The sequence below is a fragment of the Cervus canadensis genome, chromosome 2 (genome assembly GCF_019320065.1).
Source record: "Cervus canadensis isolate Bull #8, Minnesota chromosome 2, ASM1932006v1, whole genome shotgun sequence".
Classification (NCBI taxonomy): Eukaryota; Metazoa; Chordata; class Mammalia; order Artiodactyla; family Cervidae; genus Cervus; species Cervus canadensis.
In genome coordinates this window covers 48896762-48909704 of record NC_057387.1, presented here as the reverse complement: position 1 = coordinate 48909704, position 12943 = coordinate 48896762, and the positions used below count along the sequence as shown (strand labels likewise).

General features: G+C 34.8%; 1 protein-coding gene across 7 annotated transcripts in view; it reads left to right on the top strand.

Moving 5' to 3' along the window:
* Nucleotides 1–9481, top strand: part of BTBD8 (BTB domain containing 8) — an 89672-nt gene extending 80191 nt beyond the window's left edge. For 6 of the 7 annotated variants that reach the window (XM_043460664.1, XM_043460668.1, XM_043460666.1 and 3 more), the window contains 5 exons: nucleotides 2144–2849; nucleotides 3048–3135; nucleotides 3568–3707; nucleotides 5018–7342; nucleotides 8623–9481. In XM_043460664.1, coding sequence (XP_043316599.1) covers nucleotides 2144–2849; nucleotides 3048–3135; nucleotides 3568–3707; nucleotides 5018–7342; nucleotides 8623–9092 — 3729 coding nt within the window. In that variant the 3' untranslated portion in view covers nucleotides 9093–9481. The remainder of the gene's footprint in view (nucleotides 1–2143; nucleotides 2850–3047; nucleotides 3136–3567; nucleotides 3708–5017; nucleotides 7343–8622) is intronic. The other variant, XM_043460665.1, reaches the window with a different exon arrangement.
* Nucleotides 9482–12943: the final 3462 nt, after the last annotated feature.

Below are 12943 nucleotides of genomic sequence, written 5' to 3'. Positions count from 1 at the left end.
ACCTGAAAGTGTGTCTAAGAGGAAGGCTTTAAAGGATTACTCTTTTTTCTTTATCATGTGCTGACCATGCCTAATTGGTCAATTGTATATAAGAAACATATGTAAACTTTGTAACTATAAATCACAGATTGTCTAAAAATGTATATATATTGAATTCTTACCATGCAATTGTTAATGGTGAAATTTCTAAAGGAGTATAGTTACTCCATATACTATATAAATACTTTAAAATAGATAGACTCAAGGATAGAGTAAATTAAGTAAGATTAGTTTTAAAGGTGGGAAGAGATCTAATATCAGAGTCTTCCTGGTCTTAAGTATTAAAAATAGAGAAATTTATTTTTTGAGCTAAGATTTGATCAAGAAAACAAAAAGCGAGGACCAAGCCTATTTGAAATTTACATTACACAGAATCCTAGTACACTCTGCTGAATGGGACCAGTCTCTACCCCTAAATATGCATAATCTGAGGCCCAGAGATGTTAATAATGAGTTCTTAAATATCTGAAATTTTTTTCTTCAGTTAGAAGCAAAGTTAGAATAAGAATCTAATTATTCTTTATACCTTGCTTTTTGCTAAACTTAACTAGCTTATTTATTATTTATGTATGTATGTATGTGTGTGTGAATATAAACACACACTTACCTTACCTATATGTTATTTTTATCTTAAACAAATTTTCATTGTAAATAGAAGCTTTCTATATTTAGAAATAACTAGACCCTGAACTGTATATCAATATATGCTCAAGGTTGATAACCATCATCACATGTTCTTTGAGTACCCAGTGTGTGATGGGCATGGTGCTAAGGGATCAAAGAAGACGACAGCACAGGTTCTACCTCATACCTCTACAATCTCATAACAGCCTTCCAAAGGAGGGGGGGCAGTGTTTACATAAAAAATGGCAATATATTCTTAAAATTTTATTCTATAATTCATACCAGTTATATATTATATATATATATTATATATATATAATTCATACCCTTCCATACAAGGTTGGTTCTAACAAAAATGATAAAGTAGGTGAATTGAATTTAGTGCCCTTGTATTTTCCTCTTTTTACCTATTTTATTTGTTTTTAGGACCCCTTTTATTTTCTCCAGACAACCAATACTATATTAGGATGCTGTGGGCGGTATTTATGGGTTTCGGTTGTTTTTTTTTTTTTTTTGCTTTCCCCTTCCCCCAAAACCAAACTTTTCAAATGTCAATGTGTTATTTCCCAGGAGCTTCCCTCTGGCCCTTGCCTCCAGAGGACTAAATATTCAGTGATAAAGTTTCTGGCATTCGGTATATAGGATTGAAAAGAGAGTTTTTGGTGAAAAATCACTATAATGTCCCTCAGAGTTTACCATATAATGGCTACCTGCTTAAGGCAGTAAATCTTGAGCTCAAGTCCTAGTTCAATCCCTTTTCATCATGTGCATGCATGTGAATGCTAAGTCGCTTCAGTCATGTCTGATTCTCTGTGACCCTATGAATTGTATAGCCTGCCAGGCTTCTTTATCCATGGGATTTTCCAGGCAAGAATACTGGAGTGGGCTGCCATGCCCTCCTCCAGGAGGTCTTCTTGAGCCGGATACTGAACCCGTGTCTCTTACATCTCCTGCATTGGCAGGTGGGTTCTTTAGCACTAGCATCACCTGGGAAGCCCATGGCCTTGGGTAAATTACATACCTGCTTTAACCCCCAGTTTCTCGTCTAAGAAATGGAGATAGCAGCAGGAGATATCTTACAGAATTGTTGTGAGGAATAAACGAGATGATATATGAAAAGCATTTTAGCACAAAACCTGGGAGTGGGCCCTCAAAAAATGTGGGATACTATCATTTACCCAAGGCATCCTAATACCATTAAGTGTTCATCTCTACCATAATTTCATAAAGTTAAATAGTATGCCTTTTTAAAAGTAGAATTTCCTATTAATTATTGTTTGTTGTATTTCAGATTTGATTAAGGTAAGGTGATCAAAGACACATTTAAGTGATCCAAGATAATTCAAGTTTTAAGTGGCCCTAAATCATAATGTGAATTTTGCTGCTTTTTCCTCTTTGAAAAACTGGCTATTGAAACATGAAGCATTACGTGTCAAAGACTTTTGTCAAAATACCAAGTATTTTTTTTTCTTTTTTGTAGCAAAGAAAACAGGTTTCTGACTGTGGTGCTATAAAAAACAAGTCCTCTGGAGGAAGTAACAAGAAAGAGTGTCTGAGTTATCTCTCTACTCATCAGAAGATGAAATCTGATGGATTAGGAGCATCTGGACATTCATCAGGTACTAATAGAAATTCTATAAATAAAACTTTGAAGCATGATGATTTAAAGGAAAAGGATCCAAAACCAGCATCCAAGAGCACAAAAGAATTAAAAACTGTGGGAAAAAATGTTTCGGGAAAGCCCAAAGCTATCATAAAGCCCAAAACGGAAAACAGTGATAATGCAAAATCAACAAACCTGTCACCTAGACAAGCTGTGGAAAGATCAGCAACAGCAGCAGCAAATGAACAGAAAAATTCAGGAAATGGAAAAGGAGTGAGAAATCAGGAAGAGCAAATTACAGGTGCCAGACCCAAGGTACTCACTGGAAATTTAAATGTGCAAGCCAAAGCAAAGCCTTTGAAGAAAGTGACAGGCAAAGATTCCCCACACCTCCGAACTGCAGGGCCCTCGAGCAGATCTACAAATTCAAGTATGGAGTTACTGACTTCCACTGACTGTCTGGATGAACCAAAAGGAAATGGGTCAATGAAAGAGAAGCTTTCTGGTCATAAACCTTCCTCTTGTGACTCTCGGGGACAGACTGTGAAAAACAGTGTAGAAGGTATCAAAACTTCCACTGTAGGTGAGTTTTAGCACTCTGATACTTTTATTTAGTTTCAAATGCCAAAAAGAATTTAGTTACATATATTCATGCAAACTGAGGAAAAAGTTTTTCTCACTCTAACATTTAATTTTTTATATACTGTATGACCAGTGAGTTTATACATAATTATTACATATTTATTGTTCAGTCTCATGACTCACTCATCTTCATTTACAGCAATGAAATCTCGACCTGTTTCAAAAGATACCAATGGAATTTCCAATAAAAAAAGCATTCATGAACAGGAATCTAATACACATAACAGGTAAGTCTTCATTATTTTACCTAGACATTAACTTTCTCTGGAAGTCAATCATATACTAACTTCTAGCTAAATATTGTTGAAATATTTTTCCTTAGAAAATTTAATATATTTACATAATGATACTTTAAAACTTATTATACAAAACGATAGAAGAATAATGTATCCTTGTGGCACCTAATTATGCATTGCTTTCCCATAGTTGAGCTATAGTTTTATAAACTTAAACACTTACAAACATATGACTTTTTCTATTTTCAGAAAGGAGATATTTTTTACTTCTTTGAGAAAAAGTATTTTTCTTTTTGCTTTTTTTTTAAATTGAAGTTTAATTGATTTACAGTGTTGTAAAAAACTATATTTCATGCATGGGTCTTTTAAAAAATTATGTTTCAGAGTCTCAGTGTAATACTGAACACAAATAATTTTTCTTAGTGTGCTAAAGAAGATCACCAACAAAGGATACAGTGATCCAGTACCACAGGCAATTTTTAAAAAAAGAGGAAATGGCAATGGATGTGCTACAGCTCAGCAGAGGACAAAGAATGCCACAGCTAATCTTGCTAAAACTCAAGGTAAAGTTGGAATACTCCTAGGTTTTACTTCTTTGTTTAAATAGAATAAGCAGAACTCTGATTCTGGAACTTCAGCAACAAATAAGCAAAATATAACATGACTTCAGTCATTTTACATTCATTTCATACTTCAGAGACAAGATTTTATTCTTCCACTTTTCAGACAGGTATTTTGGGGTATAAGTTTACTCTTTATTTTCTTTTGTGAAAATCATATTAAGGGAGTCACTACGTTATCTGCATTTCTGGTCCTTCTATATATTATGCCTGTGTTTCTTCAAGGCTTCATTGATAACTCTAAGAATTCTATTTGCAAAGCCAACACGAAAGAGCTCTTTAAAAACTAGTGGTACAATCTAGAGAGCTGTAATACATAGGGAGGAAGAATTTTCTCTCTAGACTCTGTGCTGTGCCTGTTGTTTTCCATGTTCTAAGAAAGAAGACTACTGATCAGATTGCATAATTTGCTAATTAATAACAGATTTTAAAAATTAATTTGCTTCATTCATTAAGTATTCATATATGTAAGAGCAGTTTGTAAAATGCTAAATACAGTTCTGAGGTAGGTAATGAATTAATACTGAAAGTAAATTTTAAAATAAGCCAGAGAAAAATTGTTCATGTTCTAGTAACAGATAAAAATTAAACATCTACAAAGATTTGGTATTTCTGTTTGACAGTTTTAAATGCTCAAAATATCATCTCTAGAACTTCAACCATTATAAACAAGTGAATTCTCAAAATCAATCCTCCCTTCCAGTAACCAGCATTAGTTTCAACTGCAGATTCATGAGAGTTGTTAACCCTCATGACCTATAATAATAATGATCTTGTTATGAGAAATAAATTAGTTTTGTTACTGTTGGAAGAAAAAAATTGGAACAATTTCAACATTTCTATTTTGTATTTAGTTTGATTCTCCTTTTCAGCTGTGTGGAACAGCCTATTTTCCACCCCTAGAGCTTCAAAGGGAAGATGCTTACTACTCTCTTGGCATAAGAAAACCAGATTTTTCTACCTGCATATATTTATGCAAATCCAATTCTGGCATAATGCTCAATGCTCTTTGCTTGAAGAAGAGAGGACCTATTTTAATAATTTTATTAAGCTGCTGCAATAGGTTCTCTATATTTGTAGTAAAAGGTATTTTTTAATTTTTCAAGTCACTAACTCCTAATTTGTAATTGTCCATTTGATCTTATGTTACCATTTTATCATGTTATCTTTTTGTTTCTTTTAAAGGATTTTAAAAACCATATTGAATTTCACTCACAAACTGGAAGATATATTTTTAAATTTTCTTTTCTTAGGATCCCAAGGATCACCAAATTCAGTAAAATCTTCAGTCTCTTCAAGGCAATCTGATGATAATGTGACAAAATTGGACTACAGTGTAACTACAGATAAACAAACACCTAAGAGAAAAATTGTCAAGCAAGGACAAACAACTTTGCCTAAGATTGGTGCAAAAACAGTCACAATGCCTAAAAACCTAAATCAATCTAAAAAAGGTGAAAATTTGAATAATAAAGATTCAAAACCGAAAACACTTCCTGAACAGGTTATACCGAAGACTCTGCCTTCTCCTCAGAGACCTTTAAAAAGTGAACCATCTGTTGTCCAAAAAAGTGTGTTTCTTGACGTATGTGATAATAATAACAAAGGCAGTGTTTCTGAACAGAAGCCTCATGAACCTCTAACTAATCTCACAGCCAAAACCAGTGATGCAGAAGCATTTCCGTCACCGTGCATACTCGACCTAGAGAAGACACTGAACAATCAAGAAAATGAGAAGGTGGTGTTAGAGTGCCAAAATATTTCAAATCTGGATAAATTAATAAAACATGAACTGGAATCAAAACAGATGTGTTCAGTTAAAAGTGAAACAAATGTTTCTGGTCACAAAAAAATAGATCACTGCACCACAGCTAAAATACCTTGTCATTCTGATGAGAGTGACAACGTCGATCCAAAATTTTATAGTACCACTGTTCTAAAATCCATGATTTCAAACCCAAAAGAAAACTCTTTGAACTCTAATCCAGTTTGTGACTTAGACTCAGCACATGTAGAACAACTCCATTCAGAATCAGATAGGGAGAAGCAAGTAGGGAGACAAGATATAAACCAAAAATTAAGCATTAAATGTGTGAAAGATGTTTTACCTTGGGTTCCTGAAAAGACAAATGGTACCTTAAATTCTGGTCAAGATGACAAAAAATCTAAAATTCATGTAGAAGAGACAATTCTTACTCAGTTGTCTGATGACTCTGCCATGAATGAAGACAATCATGCTACAGTAGATTCACATATTTCCTCCAAGTGTTTTTTGGAACAAATATCAGGGAAAAATTCTCCTAAAGATACAGAAACAACAGAAACTCCAGAGAGCCACGAAACTCCAGAAGCGCCATTCATGAGTCGCTGGAATTTGAGTACCAGTGTTCTGCATCAGAGAGAGAGTCCTGAATCAGACAGTGCCAGTGCTACAACATCATCTGACGACATCAAGCCCAGATCTGAAGACTATGATGCGGGAGGGTCTCAGGATGATGACGGGTCAAATGACAGAGGCGTCTCTAAGTGTGGCACTATGCTGTGCCGTGATTTTCTTGGAAGAAGTAGCAGTGATACCAGCACTCCTGAAGAATTAAAAATATATGATAGCAACTTAAGAATTGAAGTGAAAATGAGAAAGCAAAGTAGTAGTGATCTTTTCCAAGTTAATTCAACTAGTGATGATGAGATTCCTAGGAAAAGGCCAGAAATTTGGTCTCGATCTACAATAGTTCATTCTAGGGAAAAAGAAAATATTCCACGAGGCAGTGTCCAGTTTGTACAGGAGGTAGATCAGGTTTCTTCCTCAGCAGATGAAACAGAAGATGAAAGGTCTGAAGCTGAAAATGTTGCAGAAAATTTCTCTACATCTAACCCAGCTCTTCAGCAGTTTCAGGGGATAATTAATCTAGCTTTTGAAGATGCAACTGAAAATGAAAGTCACGAGTTTCGTGTAACTAAAAATTTTAAAAGGTCTGTTTTACTTTCTGTAGATGAATGTGAAGAGATAGGATCTGATGAAGGGGAAGTCCATGCTTCCTTTCAACCTTCTGTAGATTCTCTTTCACCTTCTGATGTTTTTGATGGTGTTTCTCATGAACATCATGGAAGGACCTGCTACTCCAGATACTCACAAGGAAGTGAAGGTAGTGTTTTAGAATGCAGACAAAAGAAAAGCAATAGTATATATAAAAACAAAAGCTCTCCCTTGGGTCTTAGTAGCATTGACTCGTCAAGAAAAGATAAACAGAGTGCTTCAGCCACAGAAAAAAAGGGCACAACAGATATCCTGTCCAAAGGAGGCAGACAGCTTCCTCCAGGAGATAAAAAAGTATATAGTAGAAGCAATGTGGATAATGACTTTGAGACACACAGCAAATTTTCAGATAGTGATATAAAATCTCAAGAAAGACCATGTCATTTGGAACTTCATCAAAGAGAATCCAATTCTGACATACCAAAGAACAGCTTCACAAAGTCTCTGGACTCCTGTCGGAGTCAAGTTCTGCCTCAGGAAGGTCAAGTGAAAGAAAGCCATTCTACAGCTACCGAAAAAGCTAATATTGCTTTATCTGCAGGTAATGTACAGAAATAGACATGCTAAATTCATAAGAAAATGAATTTATAGAATCTTAAAAGTTGTCGGGAGCCTCTGAATGTTATATTTTAGACAGAACAACTGCTTAAGCAACAGATTGAAATTTTAATGAAAACTGAAATTTCTTAATAGAATGAAAATTAGCTAGTTGCTCTTAATTGTTCACCTAAAATCTTAGTGAAAAATTAACATCTAATAAGAATTTTGGTTGTTTATTAGAGCTAACCTACTAAAAGATTTTACATGAAAGAATAAAGAGAAAAACATAGTTTGCTATTATTTAGTTATTTATGTCTAATTTAACATAGGAATTCTTGACTATTAGAAATTTTATTATACATTGGATATGATTTATGAACTATGCTAATACATATCTAAGAGGGCTGTGCAATAAGTATAGTAATATGTAACTAAAAACACTGAACTATTTTAACTAGATTAATTATTAAAATTTATATACATTTTACAGAGATTAAGACTTTCAGGATCACTATAATTATGTTCTAAAATTTTCAAGTAAAAAGATAAATTTCCTTAAAGAGATTATATTTAGAGAAATGATAACATGAAAAAAGCCCAGGCTTATTTCATATGTATAGATGGTTTCCTGTCTAATTGTTTTGTGTGTTTGTCTTCCTTATTATTGTAATTTGAATTATGACCCACATTTAAAATATGCAATAGTGGCTGATTGAGTAGCTATTGTATACCAGAACAAAGAAAAATAGTTACCAATAGTCCCTGTTCAGCAAAATCACAAGAGTAGGGAGCTCTTAAAGTTGTACTTTTTTGTTTGTCCTTGCTTGCATCCTTCTTTGCATGTGCAATATACAAGTAAGTCTTTAGATAAAATGTATTGATTCTCCCTTTGAAACTGACTTACCTTAAACATCACCATCAAATAACCATGTCCTTTTTTCTCTTTAAGTTTCTATTGTAGTGAATTAGATATATGTGTGCATTCTGTTTATGTTTAAATAATTTTTGTTTTCTGTATCACAAGCTTTTAAATTAAATTATGGAGAATTATTGTTAGTTTCCTATGTTGATTTTCCTGCTAAACATTACCATCGTTTTTTTTTAAACAGAGAAAAAGAAATGCCTCAGAAATCTTCTCAATTTTGTATAAATGTTATTTTTCCCATTCTGTGGGGGTTTCTTTGGACTATAACTGTTATATTGTGTTAATAGTTCTACAGAACTCTGAGGGGTACCAACATGTGCAATTTTTACATTGTGTAGTATTATGAATCATTTCAGGAGACATAGATGGTTGTGACACAGTGGCACAAATCTACATGTATGACCATCGGCCTTCAAAAACCCTATCTCCAATATATGAGATGGATGTAACAGAAGCATTTGAGCAGAAAATGGAATCAGAAACACAAGTTACAGACATGGATTTTGAAGATGAGCAACACTTTGCAAAACAAGACTGGACACTATTAAAGCAACTGCTCTCTGAACAGGACTCTAACTTAAATATCACAAATTCTGTTCCTGAAGACTTAAATTTAGCACAGTATCTAATTAATCAGACACTACTTTTAGCACGAGACAGCTCAAAACCTCAGGGTAAAGCACATGTAGACACTTTGAACAGGTGGAGTGAACTAACATCTCCATTTGATGATTCCTCAGCAAGCATTACCATGGCTAGTTTTTCCTCTGAAGAATGTTCACCCCAAGGGGAATGGACAATTCTGGAACTGGAAACTCAGCATTAAGAGTGTTAACACTTCAGAAAATGTTAAAATATGCCACCTCTTTATTTTTTTGATGTTTATATTGTATGCAAATGATAACTGCATTAGCCAGAGATAGTCTATCCTTACTACTGAGGAAGTCTTTCCAATTTAGTTCGTTTGTTAATATGATATCATACATAGAAAAAAGTGTTTTTTTTTCTAAAAATCTTGAGCATGTTTTCTATAATTATTGGAGAATTTAGAAGACCTGTAAGGAAACCCTTGCTTTAGTTTTCCTTTCCTAACTGGTCAGTTACTTGTTTATCATTCAATAATTTAAAATGTGAATGCACAAGTAGAACAGTCCCTTTTTGCTCTGCATATGGTAACAGTAATTTAACAATAAAAAAAAACTTATCATGCTTGTGTCAATTTATGTAGAGTTCATCTGTGACATTCAAACTCAGGTTGGTGTGGTTAGGCTGATAGCTAGTATTAGGAAAAACCTTCACTTTTCCAGCCATTAGATCCAGGAAATTGTTAAGTAAATGCATCTCAAATTTCATTGACATTTTTACTAAAAGAAGAGAAGCAGAATTTCCTGTACCTCTTTTGGGGGATATATCCAGAGAAAGACATCTGCGGTTATTCAAAAGAAGTGGGAAAACTGTCCATCGGTTTTATCTATACAGTAATTCCTTTGGATGAGGGGATATAATAGAATTGGCATCTCTCAAAGCTTTGTAACTGACTCATAATTTCTCTAAAATACATCAGAAGTAAAAAATTCTTTTGGTTTAGAATTTCTTTTGTAATTTTACAGTTTTGGGGGAATTCCCTGGTGGTCCAGTGGTTAGGACTCAGTGCTTTCCTGCTGTGGCCCAGATTCAATCCCTGGTCAAGGAACTAAGGTCCCATAAGCCAAGCAGTGCAGCCAAAAATGAAAATAAATTAATTCACAAAGTTTTCAACAAATGACAGTAGAGATAATCTGTAACTATTTTGAATATCAACAACTATATAAATATACAGTCATTTGGTATTCTTACACATTAGTTAATATTAGCTACTAACCTCTTATACCATAAATTCGCTATACTTTTTTTAAACTATAAGGTCTGCAGGGGGCACTCATTCATTCAGTCAAGACACACATTTGTTCTAGGCTCTGAAGTGTGAAGATAAAGTTTGATTCCTGCTCCCCAAAACTGAGTTCAGTTTCTAATGAAGAGAGGAAACCATAAAAGGTCAAAAACAGTATTATAAGAACTTTATACCTTAAAAGCTGGATGGAAATTCAGAGGTTAGTTTAATCCCTTCAAATTCCTAAGGAAGATTCTGAAGCCCAGAGGAATTTTTATTTTTTTTATTTTTTCTTTTTTTCCAGAGGAATTTTTAAAGTGCCCAAGGTCCCACACTGATTTGTGAGCCAGGATCCAATATTCCTTAATTTCAGTTTGATGTTATTTCTATTCCACGACATACTTCATTTGGTATATGACAGAGTCAGAAAGAGCACAGATTCTTAAGACAGTGTGTTATTTTCTTTTTCTCCAAATGTAAAATTGTTATTTTAATAAACTACCTCAGAAGTTTACAAATTTATTACTGAAACTTCATTTCTTTCATGTCATACATGCAAATAGATAGTAGGGAACAAAATTTGCTTAAGTATGACCCCTTAGGTAATTTCAGGAGTATACTTTCTTATCATGTGCTTTTGTGAATAACATATCTACCAGTCTGTTTCCTGTGGGACTCTGGGCTAGTTCTTTATCATTCAGCAAACATATGTTGAAAAATACTTGCTGAAATGTACTTAGCACTTATTAGATGTTAGACACTGTGCTTGTTGTTGGTCACTCAGTCCTGTCCAGCCCTTTGTGATCCCATGGACTGCAGCACGCCAGGCTTCCCTGTCCTTCATTGTCTCCCAGAGTTTGCTCAGACTCATGTCCGTTGAATTGGTGATGCCATCCAACCATCTGTTGGATCTGTCCTCTGTTGTCCCCTTCTACTCCTGCCTTCCATCTTTCCCAGCATCAGGGTCTTTTTCCAGTGAGTCAGCTGTTCGCATCAGGTGGCCAAAGTATCGGAGTTTTGGCTTCAGCATCAGTCCTTCCCGTGAATATTCAGGACTGATTTCCTTTAGGATTGACTGGTTTGATCTTCTTGCTGTCCAAGGGACTCTCAAGAGTCTTTTCCAGCACCACAGTTCAAAAGCATCAATTCTTTGGCGCTCAGCCTTCTTTATAGTCCAACTCTCACATCCATACATGACTACTGGAAAAACCATAGCTTTGACTATACAGAGCTTTGTCAGTAAAGTGATGTCTCTGCTTTTTAATACACTGTCTAGGTTTGTCATAGCTTTTCTTCCAAGAAGCGTCTTAATTCCATGGCTGCAGTCACCATCCGCAGTGATTTTGGAGTTCAAGAAAATAAAGTCTGTCACTGTTTGTATTTTTTTCCCATCTATTTGCCATGAAGTGATGGGACCAGATGCTGTGATCTTAGTTTTTTGAATGTTGACTTTTAAACCAGCTTTTTCACTGTCCTCTTTCACCTTCATCAAGAGGCTCTTTAGTTCCTCTTCACTTTCTGACATTAGGGTGGTGTCATCTGCATATCTGAGGTTATTGATATTTCTCCCAGCAATTTTGATCCCAGCTTGAGCTTCAACCATCCCAACACTGTACTAAATGCTTTAAATGCACATTAACATTTAATTCTCACAACAGTTCTATGAGATATGTGTTCTTACCTTTTTTTTTTTTCAAAATGAGACACCTTGGGAAGGGGCACCTGGCCAGAGAGCAGCAGGGTAAGGGAACCCAGGAGAGCTGCTCTCTTCTTATCTTTTATTACACCTGAGGAAACTGATGTGGCATCCTTACCTGAGATGAGTACCCCAGTGGAAGGAACTAAAAGAGAATTAACACATTATACTGTTGTTTGGTGGATAACAATTGTATATGGTCACAGTTGTAAGAGCTCAGAGAGAAAAGCTATGAACAGATTGTCAGGAAGAAAAGATTAGAGAAAGCTGCTTAGGGCAAATAATATTCAGTGAATGACTTTATAGAATTTATTTAAAGAAAGGGCTTGGTGGCTGCAATCTTGTTGGAAATGTAGGTCAGGCAACTTGACTTGAAGATGCACTTTTATAGAAAGTACTTTGCTTTTTCTTAGATTGTGTGTTAGAGGTCAATAAAAATATTGAATAGAAATGTTTTAAAAAGATGCTTTTACACATAGTTTACCTAAGACTCAAAAACTCCATACCAAAAAAAAAATCTAACTTTTTAAAAAATTTGAGTTCTTGGTGCAGGACTGATAAAGATTACCAAGAGAGAAGCAACCAAAACTCATATATTGGCTGTGGGAATACAAACTGGTACATTCTCATTCAAAAACTGACAGATGTAACTAAACGTATTCAAGAAAAACTAATGCATATGCTCTAAATAAAAAGTACCTGTACTAAATGGTTTGCAGCAGTAATGACGTATTGCCTCACACCAGTCAGAACAGCCATCATCAAAAAGTGTACAAATAATAAATGCTGAAGAGGGTGTGGAGAAAAGGCAACCCTCGTACACTGTTGGTGGGAATGTGAATTGGTGCAGCCACTATAGGAAACCGTATGGTGCTTTCTTAAAAAACTAAAAATAGACTATGGGAAACAGTATGGTGTTTACTTAAAAAACTAAAAATAGGCTAACATACAAGGGAGATAGAGTCCAGAGAGTAGAGTAGAAGGATCAGGTTTGCATTTTAGAATGATCACTCTGGAAGCAGTAAGGAGGACTGCGTGGAGCAGGATTCAAGGTAAGGAGACTAGTGATGAATGTTAAAATAACCAAGGCTTCAACTAGGGCAATAGCTGT